General features: G+C 30.6%; 1 protein-coding gene across 3 annotated transcripts in view; it reads left to right on the top strand.

The window, feature by feature from the left end:
* LOC124369105 (laminin subunit beta-1) overlaps positions 1-21,854 on the top strand; it is a 109,637-nt gene that overhangs the window by 3,183 nt on the left and 84,600 nt on the right. For 2 of the 3 annotated variants that reach the window (XM_046826852.1, XM_046826853.1), the window contains exons 2-7: positions 3,564-3,648; positions 14,553-14,600; positions 16,422-16,540; positions 18,180-18,310; positions 18,923-19,091; positions 20,950-21,078. In XM_046826852.1, coding sequence (XP_046682808.1) covers positions 3,582-3,648; positions 14,553-14,600; positions 16,422-16,540; positions 18,180-18,310; positions 18,923-19,091; positions 20,950-21,078 — 663 coding nt within the window. In that variant the 5' untranslated portion in view covers positions 3,564-3,581. Of the gene's footprint in view, positions 1-2,184; positions 2,365-3,563; positions 3,649-14,552; positions 14,601-16,421; positions 16,541-18,179; positions 18,311-18,922; positions 19,092-20,949; positions 21,079-21,854 lie in introns of all 3 variants that reach the window. The other variant, XM_046826851.1, reaches the window with a different exon arrangement.

Below are 21,854 nucleotides of genomic sequence, written 5' to 3'. Positions count from 1 at the left end.
TCTTCAAACTGATGATACCTTGTACGAATATTATTATCACTTGGAGGGTTACAACCAAACTTTATACAGAACGCACGTTGCACAGTTACTTCATATTCGGTCTTTGCAAACTGCAGAACACAAAGCCTTCTGTTCACGAGTCGCCGTTTTTGCTACTAGCGCTTTCTAACGGATGGCAGAGGAAATATTGCGTCTGCATGCGCACAACAAGCAGAACTGTTTGAGTTGCTCTTTGATTTGATGTATGAATTATAATTTGAAGTTATATGTAAACAAATTGCAAAGTGTTAAAACCCCAATATTCATTTATAAACACCTGGTATGTTCTTAATTCCATTACATTCTTTAGTGGGAGTTGTAAACCTTTAGAGTGTTTTAAAACTGTATAGTATTGTGTATTTTGAAACTTTTCAATAAAAATTAATACTAGTGATTAAATTATCCTTTTGTATAAAAGTTACAACTAAAAAATTATTAATAGGTTTTATAATACTTATTTAATAACATTATTTTTATTTTTCTTAAATATATGCAAATTTTTAACCTTTCAACCAAACAAAAATTTTTTCATAGTGAAAATTTAGTCCTAGCATGCATTGGGTTTGTTTGAATAAAGTATATATTGATTGTCATCCTGAAGCAAAACTGTTGTTCTGGGGTTATATTTCTTGTCTTCATCTTACCAGTCTTAATAAACATAATTTCTTTAAAATTGTATACTCAATCTACTATGAAAATGTTGGATTCTGATTTAGACAACATAAGACATTTGTTAGAAAGTGGACAGGCCAATGGAGTTAATATTCAGGTCAGTGGCTTTATTTGAGAAATCGGAAGATATGCAACAACAGTTTCCGTATTTCTTGGAATTTGAAGCAGTCTGATGTTAATGAATGGGGCTACGTCAGTAGGTCAGGTCATAACCCCCTTCCTTATCTCACTTCCACCCAATCGGCTCTGTCTGCCCTCATTAGCTTCTCATACAAAATAAAAAGAGATACATGAGTTTTCAAATTAATGTTAATTTTTTTATAGTGTAATAGAATATTTTTTCATTATGAAATATACAAATATATACAATATATAAGCTATACAAACTTTGTAAGCAGTTATAAACAAGTTAAATTTCTTTGTAGAGAGAATTTAAATTCTGGTCTGTGATTGGTTCATATATAGCTTGATACTGTAGTAGAGTTTATAGGTTTATTCAATCAATAAAACAGATGACATCCTTATATGTAGGAAAAATCACAAAATGGTTTTAATTAATTAAAGGTATAAAAACCTTTTAATTTAATTTAATAAAAACCAGTCTTAAATTTGTACAATCAAAATAATGAAATAAAAGAGTAAGTATTAAAAAAATCTACTTTAAATGTTAACACAATGTGTATACAAGTACATATGGAACAAAAATTTAAAATTGCATAGCACAAGGTATTTAAAACTAAAGGAAGAATAAGTATTAAAACAACTAGTTTAAATTTATATTTTAATAAACGTAATTATTGTATAAATAATCAAGTAATACTCTGAAAATTTATCATATTCTTATGGATTTATATGGAATGAACACTTTCAAATTGTGAAAAATGATGTGTTTGTAGGGTGATATATTTTCCTACAATTTAAATGTGTTCCCTAAAATTCAAAAAATTCTTAGGAGATGGATGGAATGGAGGTGGTGGAATCTGTGTTCAGTTGGTCAATTTCAAAACACTTTTTGGCCACAGCTCTTTTAAGATACTTTTCTTGAAAAAAAAAAAAAATAGTAGAAATATATTTTTGGACATTTTGCAAGGAATTGTAGGTATTTGGAGTAGTACTTGGGATATCTTTTAATCGGGCCCTTAGAAAATGGATGAAGATGAAATTAGATTATGTAAGTTGTGTGGTCCATATAAAAGATAACAGAAGGGAGTGACATATTTTTATTTATTAAAGTATAATTTTTAAGTAATATTTTATTTTAAAACATTATTTTCTTGAATTACATTTAATAAAAATCTTTCATTAACGCCTTCATTGCGAGTCTGTACTGAGCGATCTAGTGTACCCTCACTTTGTGTGTGCACCAGGTGTTTGCTGTAGTCAGTGTGTTAAGTTATAAATGATTAAAAAATATGTAATATCTTATAGTTGTAATGCCTGTGATAAACAATTTATATTTTTTTCTGTCTTTAGGAAAGTTATCAGGGAAATGGCTGAAATAAAAAACAAACACCCAATTAAAACCCAAATTCACCATCTTTAGCCTTTTATCACAAAATTGTTTATAATTTGGCTGAGCACAACTGTGAAATAAACAATCCAAACATTTGTCCACAAATAAATGTGACTATGGAGTCATACAGGATGGAAAAGGTACTACATGTCTGGAGATGAAATTTAATGATAGTTCAGATAATAAAACAAATTTTATATTATTGTATCAATATAAATAGCAACCACGCAATATTTGATTGTATTTAAAATTAAAGTACATTATTAATCTATGCACTATGTTTGTACAAGAATAGTATAATAATAGTTAATAGAATAATAATTAAATAATTTATATTGTGTATTTATTAACAACATTGTGCAAAGAAATTTTTTGTTTAAACATAACTTCTAACTTGAAAGCAATGTTCAAGTTACCAGATATATTTAAAAACATCACAATAAAGAAATATATATATATATATATATATATATATATATATGTACACACACACACACACACACACACACACACACACACACACACACACACACACACACACTCATACACATCAACGTGCTCATAATAATGAACAATAGTAGTCTTACTGGTTATCTGTTTTTAGAAGTTTTTTTAACTGATACATGTAGCTAGGTTGATAAAAATGTTTTTAAAGAGAAGATCCATCTTTAAATGTTGGTTCTGCTAGATCTTAGAAGTCAAAACTATACAATCTGGGATTTTACACAATCTTTTCTCAACACATTGGGATTAAACAGCCATGTTCATAAATAATACTAACAAAAGTGTTCAAAAGGGATTCAAAACTATCCTGATAAATAGACAATCTATTATTTTTATTAAATAATTATTTTATGGACTAAATTCTGGTTTAAAAAAATAGAACTGCTGGCTGTATTGCTAATGTTTAGTAGTATTTTACTGGATTAAATGGGATATTTGTTATATACTTTGGTGGGTATAAAAATTATTTTATCTACTTCAGTTAGATAAACCAATAAAACTTATAGAATAGTTACATAGTTTACTCCTTAAGGTGAATGATACCTACAAAGTCAGTTGATGGTTTTAAGAACAAGCACTATCCACTTGTCAATCATGATACAGGTCAGATTCCATATATGATGTAGCAATACAGGAAAGAAGAGCCTGCGGGCCTGATGTTCACCCTTATCTATATTCACCCTATGGAGGTTTCAACTGATATTTCTTGCACCCTTGTCTTTCATAAATCCCTAACAAGCCCTTACCTGAATTTTTAGATTTCAAAAGAATTTTTAGTTGAGTTTTAGAACGGGAGAACATGAAAACTAGTGCTGTGACACATTTTCTGTTACAGGTCCTGTCAGGGGTAGAGATGGCAGTCGGTGGGCCAAGATCATCACTCTGCCTGCTAACCCTCATAATTATCATTACATTCACCAGTAAGTTTTTACCTATTTACTTAAAGTTAGAATGTAGATTAAAAATCTACCACGCACTGTCTAACTCATCATTTAATCTTCTTTCGCTGAGATTGCATGAAAAATTTAAAGTCTATAGCTCATTTCATTCTCGAGATATACAGCGAAAAGGTATGCAGACATACAGTCAAACAAAAAAGAAGTTAACACAAAAAAGATGCATCATAGATCTCATTCTTGCAGAAATAAAGTATCATACCAAATTTAAAGTCTACATATGATATATCTAGTCACATGATAAATTTTAAAAATTAAATTGGGTTCAATATCAGTGTTTAAATAATTAAAGTCTACACACCAAGTCATTATAAAATGATACTGTATCAGGGTTTAAGCTGCGATTGCATTTGTCCCTTTTTGTGAAACGAGCCGAGAAATTTCTACGTTGTTGGGAAAAAAATTTCGCGAAATTGCAATAAAAGTGAGAAGAACAACTAACAGTGAAAAGCACATTACATTTTGACAAGTTTACAGCATTAAAAACATGTTTTCAATGATAATTTAATTTAATTTTTATGTAGACACCATTCTGTGCCGCTGGATGACGAACTTTCTGATTGGAAAACGCTTGACTAATTTTGGATAAAAAAGAATAGTTAACTGAGTTTGAACGTTTACCACAAAGTAATTAATAGAGCGAAAATTACAGGAGTTACATTAAAAATTAGCTTGTATAGTTCTGCGTTTAGACTTATAAAGCAAATTATTTGCAAAAAATAACCAAGTGTTGTGTCTGTAAGAATGAAAAAAGGTACCGGTTTTGCACTTTACAACTAAACTACAATTTTGAAAATTAATTATTCATTATTAAACCTGCCATTGGAAGCTAAAAGCCCATATGAAAAAAGCTGATGGGAAATTGTCTAATATATTACAACAATATTTAATTTATAACGGTCTCCTCTTGCAGTTAAGAACATGTTTGGACCATGCACAATCGTCGCAACACAGCCCTTGACAATCTGGTGGGTCGCATGTTCCAAAGACAGGTGCCAAATTAACAAAATCTGTTCAGTTAAAATGGTATTAAAAACTATTGTTTTATATTGTGTTTACACAAATAAATGACTTTTAAAATAAAAAAATAATGATTGTATGCTCAATAATGTGACCAATGCCAAGTTTTTAAGCAAACCTGGTTAAGAATTAAACTTAAAATGGTTATTTGACAACTTTTATCCATATAATTAAAACATTAAAAAATTAAATACTCTAAATGCGTACACTTATACCTACATTGTGTACAACTTTGGTCTTAAAGATTACACGTTTTCCTGATCATGAATGTTCCAGCTCACTCAATTAGTTTGTGGTTAACGTTCAAACTAGGTTATCTATACTTTGTGATGGGAGAGTAGTATCCAACGAACGGCCATGCTTGTTGTGATGACAGCAGTGATATTACGCTGTGGCTGATACGCTTACAAAAAAAAAAACGAACATTGTACACTTCTAAACGTTGTCTTGGTATTTGTAACTAATAAGTACTGGAGATTTTTTGAGGTTATGTTATAATCAGATTTTATTTTGAAATGACAGACATTTGTTTCTTCTTAAAACATTACGTCACTTTTTAATGCAACACGTGAAGAAACTTAATGGCCATTTTGGGAGCAGGAATAGAGATGATCTGATACTGACCAATAATGAATCTCCATCTGTCTCAATAAAATCAGTCACAGCTGTTCCTGTTTAGGTGAAAATAGCTCATTCTTTCTGAATTGCCATAAAAAATATTATTTTTTAAACATCAATTTGACTTCTAACAAATTAAAAAAAAACCTCCAAATGAAGGCTTAACTCAGTACAAAATCACTGTTGCCCACTAAAACAACATTTGCCTGTCAAAAAGACAAACTAATTTTGTCTAACTGACAACCAACCAGATCCCCCTAATAAAATCACAGAACATAGCTTATAAAATATGATAAGATGTTACTTGCTGGTGGGAAGCTTCATGAAAAACAATGTAGGAGGAGTTGCAGGGTTTGTTAAGCATGGAGTAAATAAACACGTAAAACTCTAACCTGAAGTTAAGCAATGGGGAATCTGAACTAGAATGTAAAACTTATCTGTTTGAAATAAAATAAAAACATACCATTTAAGTGTTAGCAGTATATAGGGTTCCAAGGAATAAACTTACACAGACGGAGAGATTCTTAGAGATCAACTGAAAAATGTTCGTCATAAAAAGAAACCAACAGTCATAACTGGGACACAAATAATTTGGGGACAATATAATTGAGAAGGACAACATGAAGACTGAGATTTAATCTTTTTTTATTTCGTTAAACTAAGCTTGCCATTCTCTATAACCACAAAAGAAACCAAAAGCTATTAAGCTACATTACATCTGTACAAAAATTGACCTCAATTCAACCAAATCTCTTTGTTTTTATTAGCATATTCAGACCACATAGCTCAACAGCTACTTATTTCAAATTGCTCTAACATATTAAATTGCAATAATATATAAAATTTAAAATAATAATTATATCTTTTCAAAATTAGATTGGAAACTCAACACTAGGATAATTTTGGCTAACAGAAGATCCTTTCAATCCTATGAAAACTTTGATAGGCTTATAAAAGAAACATAGAAAGGCAGCTTTTGTAACAAGAAACAAGCATAAAAAAAGAAGAAAGTAATTGGATGATAAATACCCCCATCTTAAAATCCTTTATACCTATCATGGATCGACCCGAAGATAAAGCTGAAATAGTAGCATAGAAGAAAGTACAGCCAAACAGCACACTACTGACTTTCATAATGTCAAATACTAGTCTAAATCACTGCGGGCGGTCATAAGTAACAAAAGAAAATAAACCTAAATATTACCATACAATGGCAACGTCAAATTGGTAAAGAAATTCTGTGAGACTCATCTAAAGTAGCAAAATTCTCTAATTTTTCAGAAACAGTGAATGCTGCCTTAGCATGTTAATAATTGCTGAACAAATCTGGAAAATATCATTCATATACATAACAACAATACATAACATTCTATACTTATAATGCTTAGGATTTATAATATGATAAAAAGAGTTTTACAATCTGTCTGAGGCAAATCTTGTAATTGATATAATTATATTTTTGTATATAAACAGTTGTCTTAACTCTTTTAGTGCCTAAACTTTTTTGTTTGTTAGATAGATAAAAAACTGCTAAGGCATATTCCCCGAAATGCAAAGGTTCTCATAAATTACCAGAAGACAAGTATTTTCTTTTTAAAATATTTAATATTTTCTAAAATTACAGGTAATTTAAAAAATAAATAATAAGATTTTCAATAATACTAGGCAAATCAAATATAAACGGTAATTTTCAAAATTATATTTATTGAATAATATTACACAGAAACTATACCTTCAACATTTTTCAATGTAGTCTCCTGCATTATCTACACACTTCTGCCACCGATTTGGAAGCTTGAATATTCCCTGTTCATAAAAAGATTGAGGGCGAGTTGTTAACCAATCGCGCACATGCTTTTCGACGTCTTCATTGTTTTCAAATCGTTTTCCTCCAAGTGATTCTTTCAGGGGCGCAAACAAGAAATAGTCACAAGGGGACAGGTCTGGACTGTAAGGAGAGTGTTCGAGAGTTTCCCAGCCCATTTCTTCCAATTTATCCCTTGTCAACAATGCGGTGTGAGGCCTTGCATTGTCATGGAGAAGGATGACATCTCTAATGGGCACACATCGTCTTTTGTTCCGGTAACTGGTTTTTGCTGACTGTAGCACCTGGCAGTAGTAAGCCGCATTCACTGTTCCTTGATTGTGAAGAAAATCAATGAGTAGAACTCTCCTTGAGTCAACAAAAATTGTTGCAAGAACTTTTCCGGCTGAGAGACGAGTTTTGGCTTTCACTGGGCAGCCTAGATCCTTCCTTCGCCACTCCTTACTTGCCATTTTCGATTCCGAAGTGTAATGGTGGACCCACGTCTCATCACATGTGACGATGCGCCTCAAAAAATCTTCACCTTCGTCTTGAAATCGTTGCAGAAGTCTTCCAGCAATCTCCGACCTGACCTGTTTTTGATTTCCGGTCAACAACCTCGGAACCCAGCGAGCACTAATTTTTCTGAAGCCAAGGTGGTCTGTGATTGCAGACTGAACACTCCCGTAGCTGCTACCAATTTCCGACGAGATTTCTTGAACAGTTAACTGGCGATCACCTTCAATAAGCTGTCGAACCGCACTAATGTTGTCATCTGTAAGACTTGACCTTGGGCGTTGACCGTGACTTTCGTTTTCAACACATTCTTGGCCATCCCTAAATTCTCTGGCCCACGTATACACTCGATTTTGAGACAGAGTAGTGTCCCCAAACTGTGCCTGCAAACGAGTAAAAATTTCCAAAGGCTTAACACCTTCATTTGTTAAAAATTTTATGACGATGCGTTGCGCAACAGATGGATGTACCTCTCGCTCAGTCATGGCTGTACTGAAGGCAGAACACAACGCTAGTGTGAAGCAAGCAGTTCCTCCCCACTCCTATTAAGCAAAACGACAATCGCTCACAGCCGCATCACGTCCCGAACGTGTTTGGTACAGTGAACAGCAAAATTATATTTGATTGATACCGTTTATATTTGATTTGCCCTCGTAATAAGAAGAAGGCATCAATATTTTATTACTATATTAGACATGTTGATGTTATTATTTATCCTTAAAAAATAATTCTTCTGTATTTGATCAGCATATGTACAAAAATGAGCCTATTTCAAATGAGTTTATTATTAGTTTATTTACAAACATACATACAAAGTTTTACCTTCAAATTTGTAGGAGATATTGAGATAAGTGTTCGGATGTATATGCCACCAATACTATATACAAAATGCAGAGATCCCAGACATATTTTGACTTAAAACATTACAAAATTATTTTTTCCATGTAGTGTTATTACTACTGACTGAGTTATTTCGTGTAATTTCAAAGCATTTAAAATGTAAGTGCAAAACAGTTTAAAGCAAAAGGTCCAATATTTTAAACCATGGATTCATTTTTACAGGTGAAACTAATTTCAATAGTTATCAACAGATAGCATGATAACTTTTATTTGAATTGTCATGAAATTGAGATTTAACTTGCACACTCTCTATGATTTGTAGGTTAAAGTGAAATGTGTTAAGAAAAATTAAGTGTAAAAAGGAAAATATGATATCTTGTGAGTTCAACTGAGAGCTAATTGTTTATTGGTATCTAGTACAAACAGTTGCAACAACACTGATAACCAATAGGCCATTAATTATTTTAATCTTCATAATAATTTTGTATTAAAGGTTTTATTACAAAGTATTTATGTATTATTTTATACTTTTGAGGTAACAAATAGCAATTTTTATTATAATTGCTGTAATAGTCAATAAATTTTTTTTGAGAGAGAGATGTGCATGGGAAGAATGGAGAGTCCAGAGTGCAGACGCCAAGTGTTGGCCACATGTAGCACATCTGGTGTGTTGCTCACATGGTCTAACAATAGCGGCACACACATGCCTATCTTCTGGCTTGACCCCATCCTTACTGTCCTACTCCTGAACATTACCACATGTTTTCTTGAACTTTTATGAAATCATCAAGTTTAATGTAAAAATACTTAAAATTTGTTATGCAATTCATATAACTGAATAAAACAAACAGCAATTTATATTTATATTTATATTTATGATTTATTTATCAATAATCTGTATCATATTGATTGTAGAGGTAAATGTAACAAAGAGATATCTCATTCACTTTTCAACACATCCATTTATTTTATTTTGGTTTAAATAAAAATTAAATGAATTATTTATTTTATCTATAGGCATTTTACTGTACAATCTACAAACAATATTTTGTTTTACAAACATGTGGACAAGTGTCATTCTTTTATATGTCACCTCATCTCTCTTGTAAGATTTGTTTATTTTATAGGTAAAAGTAAAAAATATTTATTTTAAGGTAGCAGGTTGTATAAATAAATAATTCATAATGTTATTTTACCGACCCAGGGGCCAATGTTTAAAGGTGACGTCTAAATTACCATCAACGGCCAGACCAGTGAATTACTTGCAGAGACAGGATCACTTAGCGACCACTTACTGAACACCTGCAAAAAGTTAAATATCCAACAAATCCAGTATTAGTTGTTGACATTGATACTTTAAAAATAAAATCAAACGTTTCCTTAGTCTAGCAATACTACTCCCATGTTAGTCACACAGTATGTAATCTCATGTGCTGGTAATTTTAATGCTTTTTTTTACAATTGTTATTGTAAAATAAGTGGTATAATGGGACCTCCTCCATCTCAGTGTTTACAAATAGTGTTTGATGAAACTTTTTGAGAGCAATAGAGAATTTTAATTTGCATTCTTAATGAAACTAAATACCAAGATTTCAAACAGTTAACAATGTAATGTGAGTAAACTCTCATGTAAAGTAAAATATTAATAGTGCAAATATGAGTGATATTATAAATTCATACCTCCAACATACCATTAGATTATAACTAAAAGTTCTATATAAAATTACAAAATAAACTGCAATTAAGAACTGTAAAACATCTTAATATTATATCTACTATATACCACTGCAGAAAGAGAACAGCTATATTGTAGCCAAGATCACTGGACATATATGATACAGAATAGCTGCAGACTCAGCTACTCAGTTCATTCCACTGACTGACAAATGCTGCGTCATCTGTCCACTTTCTAGAAAATTACAGGGTACTGTAAAGTGTAAATATTGTCTTGGTTTTAAAATGCTTAAAACTAAAGACATAGTATTTGTCAAGCTTTGACAAAATTGATAAATTAAAGACGTTCCAGGTACCATCCAAATTTGTATGGCACAAATCAAACATCTTCCTGTAGAAAAATCTTTTCTTTTTAAAAATATCTCCAAAATGAGATCTTAAAAATTAAAATTTATAATCTGTTTTTTTCTGGATATGAAGCACTATCAGATCAACTGCAAAACTGTTCCCTTCTTCTTTTAAAAGGTGAGAGAGATAGAAACACATTGGTAGAAAAAAATTCAAGTTATCAAATGAGAGGCAGGCTTTAGAAACATCTAGTTATTGCTGCAGAAGCAGGAATTTGTTTTTTTAATGAAATAACCATTTCAAACAAAAAATATTTAATCTTAAGACGAAGGACATCAATTGCTATCTAGACATTGATCTTGAATTAAGAACTATCAGGGAACGAAAAATACAACTATTATGGCAATTCAAGAGGAAGCATAATTTAAAAACTTATAATGTAAAGAACAAACTTCAAGATAAAAAAAACTACTGCAAGATTTTGAAGGACAAATGGATAAAAATTGTCTATGAAAGTAGGATTAAAACTTTAGAAGTCAATTTAAAAAACTTTATAGAATATGACAAAAGGCTGAGCCATGTTATAAGCACCTTTGAAAATCCACTTCAGATAACAACCCGGATGAAATTTGGGATTCTGCCTATGATGTAATGAAATCCATACTGAAAACTGTATCACCACAAACTTTACTTTGAAATGTCCATCGATCTCATTTGCAAAACCAATGGTGAAGTAAGATTGAATACCAACAGCAAAGTCACTATAAATCAGGAAGGTCAGAGTAATCAAGCAACATCATATCTTAAACAAGGTAATATACTTTTATGTTTTGCTTGCAAATTAAGAAAAACAAATAACAAGGGTTTTTTTTTTTTACAAATGTCTATAAGAGCTCTCTTCTTAATAATAACTGCCATGCAACTGAGACAGACATAGGAGACAGTCAAACCTTCTTGTAAAAAACTGAAAAGCTGGACCTCTACCTTTAGATAAGACTATCAGACACAGGAGGAGACAGTCAAATGGCATTGAAAACTACTGAACAACTTAACCTCTACCTGTTGATAAGACTCAGTCACACGTCAGACACAGGAGGAGACAGACAAACCTTTAACAAAGACTGAGTAATTTAATCTCTCCCTCAAAGCAGAACTTTCAATCAGAAAATGAAGGAAAGGCTAACACAAATTCTATTTTAGAAGAAGGTAACAGGAGAAGAACAAGGTAACAAATCTGGATTTTCCCAAATTCAATACTGACCTATGTTCTTGAAAAACTTTCTACAACCATACAAAAACCCAAAGTTTATAACCACTTGAAATGTATCATATGTTAGCAATTTAGTTGTATGTAAGAATTAATACATTAACATACATTACATTACTTAGTGTAGATTCAGGATTCATTTTGTTTGAAAATAATTAATAAAAGTTAGAATTAGAATTAAAAAACTGTGACATTTTAAATTTATTGTCAAATTTACCATGTAGATTAAAATTAAACAAATTAATTTGGAATATGCAAGACTTACCTAAATGGATCACTGATGGATTATAGGTAAATGTAAATTAAGGAAATAATCATTGATATTTACCTATTCATGTTTTTGGCTTCCTGACTGCACAAAGTAGGTAATGCACCCTCCTCACTCTATACACTGTCTCTTTACTCATATGCTAAGAGAAAACACAGTAATTATTGTGAAATAACAATGTATTTTTTATTAGCATATGTTTTATTTGTCAAAATTTGTTGTTTGCACTGTTAAATTTCAAGTTAAATAAATACAAAGTCTTCTGGAATTAATATTCACTCACATAATACCTTCTTACAATATACTCCATTAATGTACATGGGGGAAGAAATGGCTAATAAAAGCTATAGGAGTTTCCTTTTTACAGTAGGGATGTGAGGAAGGAAGTCCTATGTATATTGCAAACACAAAAGTGAACACAGGTTTCTGTGTTCTCCATCTTCTCATCTTCTAGCGGGATCTTGATCACATTTCTTTTCTAAACTTAGTATGGTTCTATGTATTTAGACATACTTTATTTTTGTTCTAAAATGAATAAAATTAGGTACCACAGATTTATCATTTATATAAAACACATTATTTATACTTCATCCATATGAAAATGTTTTGTAAAATTTACAAATTATCACAAAACATACATTTGTATCATTTTCAAAAATGAATTACGAAATTTAATTTATTGGTACTTTATTTTAAGTATAAATATAAGTCAAAGCAAGGAAGTAAGGAGTACAAATGCCTTATTTTACCAGGTGAAGTTAGGGCTAAGAAGTCCTCTCTAACACTTAAACTGGAGACTAACAGCTTAATTGTAACTTCTGAACCAGTATCAGGGCAGACTTGCAAAGACAAGATTACTCAGTGGTACCCATCCAAGAAGCAGTTATGCTCAGCATTGCTTGATTCAGTTATCTTACAATAACCACTGTACCCGCTACACTTCGCCATTATTTCATTCAGGATAAGAAAATATAACATATATTACAATTATATTCCAAAAACTATGATTACTACAGTTAACTACCCGTACACACCTGTTTTGTCACGTATGCACTATGCTATTAAAATCGAAGAACACAGTGAGCATAACCTTCACATTTGACTGCAATCATCAAGCCTTTTTCGGTCTCGGCGATCCAGAATGCCTTAATTGGGATGATTGAACCTAAGTTTCGATGTCATATCAGCAAAACCATGTTTCATCACCTGTTATAACACGTTTCAGTAATTCTGCATTGTCACTGACTTCATTTAGTGACTCCTGAGCAACTTCCATCCGCTACTGTCCTTGTTCAAAATTCAAACATTTTGGAAATAATTTTGCTACGACACGTTTCATACCTAAAACATTTGAAAAAATGTTATGGCATGAGCCAATTGATATGCAAACATAATCAGCAACTGACATCTCTGATGGTAATACGTTGATCGTTCATTACCATTTCTTCCACTTTTTAAATGTTTTCATCAGTTGATGTGCTGGGGTGTCCAGAGCATTCAACGACCATTTTTGAAATTTTTATAAACCCTTGTTTGACTCATAGCAGACTCACCATAGGCCTTTTTTAACATTTCCCATACTTTGTTACGCTTTATTAAACTATTCACATAAGAGATGATACAAACGTTTTAAAATATTTTTTAACAAGCGGAAATTGTTGAGTGTATAAAACACGTCTAACCTTAGTAGCTGCCACTGAAAATGTAAACAGTGAATACAGCTGGAAATTTTATTACTTAATTATTTTATTACTTCAGGAGCATGAATACCAGCATAAAGAAATCTCTACAATCGGACTCTCCAAATCCACAAAACTTATAAATTAATGTTATTTTTTTTCAACATATTCCGTATACAACATATTGTATGTTTGGATTTTTAGGAACACAAAAAACTTTCTGTGAAACTCTAAAACAGTCTGACATTACAGGAAAGAATTATCACCACTTCTAGTGTTAAAATAGTACTTAAATTCAAATTCTTTATTTTTGTGTAGTTGGAATTTAGATTTTTCAGGGTTAGTATATTTCATAAACATTATCACCAATAGAATAGATTTGATTTTTTTATTTGATTAAAAAGAACTGGTTTAACGTAGCACAGTAAACAGTTATTCTATTTCATCTTAACGGTTTTTGTGTTGTACTATGTATTAGTAATGATGTTTTGTTTGCATATGCAATCAGCTTACTAATAGTCTCTGCAAGATAGGGTGCATTTTTATAGTTTGGCTGCAGACTAATATGATTGAAGATAGTTCAGATCTTAATAATAACAGTTGATGGTCAAATTAAATTAGTATGTTAACAAATGTATCAAACAGTACAAACTTTTGAAGCTATTATCTAATGTCAGGGTGATCCCAGCTTCCATCAAAGTACAGTCAGTACCTAGTCATTCAGTTAGTGTTTAAACCAAACATTGTGATTTACTCTTTATAGTTATGAAAGTATGTAATCATGTAAATAAAATGTTTTTACTCATACTAAACGTGTTAATGTGGTTGTTTTAGGTATTAATGCACAAGCTCCATGGGACAGACAACAAAGCTTTTCAAAAGGTGAGTTAGTCCTATCTGCGGGTAGTGGCCTATCTATTCTTTACTGCAAGTGACCTTTATTGTTTATGTTTTGCTAGCCTTTATTTAAAAATAATTTTAGAGGATTTATTTGTTACTGTTTAATTCTTTATTTTCTCCAATATCTAGTTGACAATATCAAGTATAGGCATGAAGTAACTTAACATACTGAACTCGATGTCTACCAGAACCAATATTCAAAATTCTGTAGTAGTCTGATTGTCTGCAGACTAGTGTTTGTTGTATTTTTATTTATCTGCCAGTTTGAACCCACATCTTTATGTATTTTTGTATGTATCTAGTATTATCTAGGATTCCTCAAGGGTACATTTTTGACCCAACTCTATTCCTTTCATACAAATTCATTGCCCTAAATCTTGTATCTGTTTTTCATACATTTTGGAAACTATTTTCTTTTAAACAAACAAATGGGTCTACTTGGTGACAACTATACAAATTACATTTCCTTCAAATATAGACACTTTACAGCTATTTTATAAAAGGGTGTGAGTAAAGCCTGATATGCATTCTGCAGTTTGTGGTTGACCTTTTTCTTATCACTCTTATCTCCATTTCCTCTGCCCACACAATCAGCTAGTTCTCCAGAAATTTCATATTATGATTGCATTCTCTATTTCTGTTCAGTTCTGATTTAATAACTAAATATGTCTCCTAACTATACCTTTGTTTTATTCATTTATACATTTAAAATCAAATTACTAAATAATTAACCTCCAAATATATGTTATTTATCAATATTTATTGACTTTTCAATTAACTCTTTATTGTTTTCTCAATTCAGAATCTAAAATTAGAATATTGCACATATGATTTATTTTAGAACAAATTTACTTTATTTGCAGTATGATATAACAATGTTGTAATTTTGGTGTTTTGTAATTCATGCAGATTATGGTTAAATGTTATCATTTTGTAATTTTTATAAAATTTCTATGTCTATTTATTTGTAATATATATCAATAGTCTATGTATTTTTTGTTAAAGTATCCAACTGGAATAACTGACACATCTTATATTCTATTACTGTGCTAAATTTATTGTTAGTTTATTCTCTCTCTCTCTCTCTTTCTATATATATATATATATGTTTATAATTTTCTAATTTGCAATTTCATGGGTACATGGAGAAACTTCTTTATAGTCCAAAATTGCTCTTAATTTAAAATATAGCACTATTCATCTACGTTGACAAACAGTTCTAAATGTTGTAGTTCACAATGTAAAATACCATATTTTTAGTTTATTTTAGCTAAATATATAGCTATACACTACAAGTTTTGATTATTCTTAACATAAGTCAATGAATTGTTGATTTAATTGGTTGAACGTTTACTTTTTGTATTGGTTTTAGATTAGTCTTATTTTAATACCAAAGGGTCATGTTTTAAGATATGTATGTAATGTTTTTATGGTACGTACAAATTGATAAACAGTTATATCAGTTGGTTATTGGATTCTGAAGTTTACTGGTGTAGAAATAAGAATACATTACTTATACAAAGTTTGTGTAGTGCTATTGAGTAAACCCATTTTGATTTAAGAAGCTTGAAATGATCTGAATAGTGATAAGTTTTTTTCTTATCATGTTGCTAGCTAGCTTGGGTCAGTGCTGACTATGTCAGACTGATAATTAAAAGATTGATCCAGACAGTGCTCAAAATATTTTGCTCATCTAATAGACCTAAAACTGTTCAGCTTAACAAGGCGAAAAGTAGAATGTCAGATTGATTTTTTTATAAAGAAAACACATAATAGATGATAATATTGTGTAATACTTCACAGGTCACCAGAGGCATTCACCTTGTGAGAGGAGTTCGTGTTATCCAGCAACAGGAAACCTGCTGATTGGTCGAGAGAATAGACTCTCTGCGTCGTCAACATGTGGTTTAAAAGGACACAGGGTAACAATATTATAACATTAAACATCATTGATGATATCTGGTGTATTATCTGCAATGCTTTACCATCCTCACTGGTCTTGTTGTAACATTCTTCTGTTCAAAATACCTTGACAAACTTCAATATTTCATCTCAAGAGTTGATTAGTCTCTACCTACACTAATAACTTTATATACGTAATATTTATGCTTTATAAGGTTCGTCTGAGTTCTTAGATTTAGATTGTAAATGTTTTCAGATCGGAAGGAATGTACATAATTTGGACATAATTTTCAAACTAGCATTGTTGTTCAGAGAGGTGTGATTATTTTGTCCTGTTGTGTAGAATTCTCATTGTTCTCAATACATATTTTATCCCATTTAGATCACGAATTAAGTTTCGTAATTGTCTGTAACATCTTTTGCACTGTTCTTGGAAATTTTATTACTTTAAGAAAGATGCATAAATTAGGTTTTTGTGCTTTAATTTAGTCCCTTGATTTTATATTTTAAAAGTTTTCCAATAAAAAATAGACATAATGTAAATTATAACTTGCAAGCACTTCAATAATTCTATTACTTATTTAATAAATTTCACCAGGAAATTACCAGTCATTCTTATAATAGCAGCACTCAACTGGAGTGCAGTACGTTTGAAGGTGGGTAGCCAATCAGATGTGGGAGGTGACAGTTGTTTGTACTGTAAGAATTTGGTTAATCAAAAGTGGAGTGAGCATGGCAGTCTGTAGGTTTACTAGGTGTACTCGTTTAGTCAGTCCAATGCCATATTCTTCCTGCTATATGAAATATAAAATTGGATCACTAAAGTCCATCCTTCATGTTATTGTAAAATGTGAATGAGTCATATATCTTTTTTATCATTTTCATTTGTTTTAATTAAATTATTAATATTTAAAACCAAAAATTTGCTGCTCCATCACTCTAAGATTAGGTGAGCAAATACACCTGAACATAGTCTCATAGAAATGGTTGAACTGGTGGCATTCCATTTCTGTTGTAAAATATACAGCACCACTTAGGTAATATAATCTGGTAAAAGAATAGGTGTATTAAGGAGAAACTAAAATTAAAAGTTTGTATAACTTATATACATTGGAAATCCTTGGATGAATTACATAAGAAAGTAGAATATTACTAATTTGTTTCAAAGGGGATCGAATTAAAGTTTTTATCATAAAAAGATTTATAACAATGACATTTCCATTACCAATTTGAGATTCCATTGGACGTGAATTGTTTTAATTTCTGAGCAAATTTTTGTTATATTGTGTATTCTGAGTTTAAAATATCTATTTTATGAATACAATTATTTTTATTGTTACTTTAGCTATTATTTTAAGGAGTCGATTTTATCTGTATTTCTCATAAATTAAAATTGTAAAGAATTAAGGGAGTAAAAAAAAAAATAAAATAATTTTACAGTACATTGTTATTACTATACAATGTTATTCTATGACTATTTTAATTTATGACATTTTAAGTAATCTTTCTGTCTGATTGCCTTCAACAGCATTGTCCAGTCATTTGATACATGTCTGTATTGGAAAGTAATTGAGCATTAATACAGCGACAAAGTCTAACTGGTAATTCTAACTACTGCTGGGTCAACCTGTAGTTTTTAGTTTTTTTATGATGTTTTAGGAACGCTACTGTATTGTGTCACATTTAGAAGAGAGGAAGAAGTGTTTTTGGTGCGATTCAAGTTCTCAGGCAAGCACGCAATCAGCTCTCAGCCACAGAATTGAGAATATTGTATACAGGATGAACCCATGGTAATCCTTGTAATTTTAATTTTTTATACATTAAATGGATTAAAGATAATTAGCCAGAGGAATGTGTTCTTTGAATGTATAGGCATTTTCTGGGATACTATTAGAATTGAGGCCCAAATGGTGTGTTTTTGTACTATACTTTTGCAATGTTAAATTACTAACTCATTAAAGTTCATTTCAAGAACATGAATATAATAACAATTTAATTAAATTTCATTTAAATAACAGTGAATAATCAAATATGTAAAATAAAATTACCAGGAATGTTATGCTCTTTAGGAGAAACAAACAGAAAGTCATAATAAACAAAAATGTATGTTAGCATCCTATCTAAAAATTTTCTGAAGGTATGTGAGGGTCACATTTTTTGAGAAGGACTCCTAAGACACCTCATCTTCCTACTAGGTTATTTATCCTCTCCAGACTCCCCCCCCCACCCTGTAGCCTCTACTTGGTTGTAAAAGGTAGCTCCAAAATGTTGTAAAAGGTAGCTAAAAAAAAAACAGTTTGATTTGTCTGGAAATAGTATGATGTTTAAGGATTAGCCTGTACAAGTTGTTTTTATGCCCATGCATTATTACAATCTCACAAGTTATTTTGGTTGTCTTTCAGGACAAACAAACCGACATGGTGGCAGTCAGAGAACGGAGTAGAAAATGTCACCATTCAATTAGACTTGGAGGCTGAATTTCATTTTACACATCTCATAATAACTTTCAAAACATTCCGTCCAGCAGCGATGTTAATTGAACGTTCATACGACTTTGGAAAAACATGGCAGGTAGAGTGTTTATTTGTATCTTACAATGTTCTTTTGTAAATTAATTAACGTTAATTTTGCTATGGGTGTTGCTGAAGACCAAATATTTTCCCAATTATTTGTTTGCATTGAAAAAAAAAAATAATCGTAGTAATGCAGATAGAAGGCTATGATTGTCTTGCTCATAAACTCACTAGGTCAGGTCAGTGGTCAAGGTAAATTACTATCTGTTAAAAACAAATGTTTACCAATAGTTTTGTAATGTAATAAATACAAATATAGTTTTAATCATTATTAAAGCATAGTTGTTCAGCTAATTCTAAAGTAAATAGGTTTTTTAAAGTACAAAACAATAATAATTTATTGAATGTCTTTCCGATAATTCTAGATGTTTTGAAACAAAGGCTTTACGTATCTTTGATATAGATTAAACAATTCTAAATAGTTAAAATAGTTTCGTAAGTCAGTTTACAATGTACATTCTGCTTCTCACAATGAGACATTACTTGGTTATCTGATGCTCTGTATTTTTCCATTGAATTTAAGTACTTGGTCAGATGAACATTTAGTCACCCTGGAAATTTGTACTTTCTTTACTTGGACAGCTTACATTTTATTCTATGGAAATAATTGGTCAACTGAACACTTGTTTGAACAAAGTTGTGTATATATATATATATATATATATATATATATATATATATATATATATATATATATATATATATATATATAGCCCAATTTTAACTCCCTTAAAATCAATCACTTAGTTGCCTGTGCCTGACGGTGTAGCTTTACTTTTAACCTAGAGGTGGCATGTAAATTTTCTGTAGTGGAGCAGTATTTTAGACTTTGTGATGGAGTTTGTTTTTATCAATTGTTTGAACCTTAACTGTCATATGTATCTTTTTAAATATATTGTTAATAATAAGTATTAGAAAAATTAAGTAATTAACAATTTTTCAAATTTAACTTACAAATTTATAATATCTTCAAAAGTTAAAAACGACATTGATGTCTAAATTGTAAACTGTGATTTCAATTGTATATAGCATCAATTTCATAGTGTTCAAATTTTTATGTTGATTTAAAAATGTGTACTTTGTAGCATTTTATTCCTTAAAAAATATGTGTACATGTCAATTTGTAAAAAAAACATATACATATATTTTCCTTTTTTATAAGGGACAAATAACAAATTAATAAAAATTCCTTTGCACATAATCATACAACATATATTTATTTAACATTCTGTTTATAAATTAACTATAAACTGAATAATGTGTTATTAATGAGTCTATTTAACTGTTTTTATGATGTGTAAAATATATATATAAGTAATGAAGTGAGTCTCTTCAGAATTGTTGGATATCTTCATGTTCCAATTTACAACCAATGTTATGAAGTAAGCTGACATAAAACCTTAAAAATATCAGTATTGATATTGGTTCTTCTTTGCAGCCATGCGATTTTTTAAGTGAGGAAAATATTTACTCTTTCATGAACCACTTGTACAATCATGCACATATTTGCAGTATATCCATCAATGCCAATTACACAGTGACCTTTCATGCTGGAGTTCTAACTAATGTCACTTCTAAGGATGATATTATTTCTCTAGTTATACCATATCTATGATTATGAGCTCCTTTTAGCTCTCATAAATTAACTCAGAAAAGTGGAGAAGTTACTAAAAGAACTATAACACTAGACATAATAAAATAACAAAATGTAGTTAAAAGTAAAATGTAGTTAAATGTAAATGTGTAAATGTAGTGTGATAAATGTAGTTAAGTTTTTTCCTACATTTATTCATTAATAAATTCAGATGATCTATTTTACTACAGTAATGAACTTCTGCAAATATTTTCTTTTTCAGGTCTATAGATATTTTGCCCATGACTGTGATACCTCTTTTCCTGGAGTTTCCAAGGAACCACAAAGAACTTTAACAGATGTGGTTTGTGACACAAGGTATTCCTCAGTGGCCCCTTCTACAGAAGGAGAGGTAAAAATCAACCCTTTCATTGTACTTGTTGGGGCTTAGTTATTATTTTGAGGCTGTTGAAATTTTGTATTTCTGTACATATTTTAAAAATATGGGGTTGAAAGCCAAATGTATTTAGGCTGAGTTTATAATTTTAGGACTATGATCAAGAAAAATGTTAACTAAGTTATAAACTATATATATAAATTAAATTTGTATAAATGGCAATAGATTAATTTAATTAAAACAAATTGAATCACAAAAAGTACTTGCTCTGCTGGGACTCGAACCCGGATCTCCCACTTGCCAGGTGAGTGTGCTACCACTATACCACAGATCCCTTACTTTTTACGATTCAATTATTTTGTATTTGGCCATTTGTTGTATCTGCCACGTATATCAGTAATCATATATATATATATATATACATATATATATATATATATGTGATTGTAATACATCATGTACTTTGAGTTGGTAAAATGTTAATGTTTCCAGCTAAGTTAATTTCAGTTCAATCTTATTTAGTTATATTAATTTATAGTTAGTGTATCCAGTTAATACATTTAAAATTAAAACTACTGCCATGTGGATTGGGGGGATAGCAAGACCTTCTTCTTAGTGAAGTGTCTTAGGCAGTATTCAAAGACGTACTTACAGGTATGGTACAATAACTTATCTGTGATCAGGAAGTTGTGTAAAGAGCTATTTTGCACTATTTGTTCGAGTCACACTATCATTATTAAGGTAATACCTGTTAACTAAACATTTCCATTGATTCAACAAAAATAGCATAA

Source organism: Homalodisca vitripennis, chromosome X, assembly GCF_021130785.1.
Source record: "Homalodisca vitripennis isolate AUS2020 chromosome X, UT_GWSS_2.1, whole genome shotgun sequence".
Classification (NCBI taxonomy): domain Eukaryota; kingdom Metazoa; phylum Arthropoda; class Insecta; order Hemiptera; family Cicadellidae; genus Homalodisca; species Homalodisca vitripennis.
The sequence above is the reverse complement of the archived record's forward strand: the minus strand, read 5'-3'. Positions and strand labels throughout refer to the sequence as shown.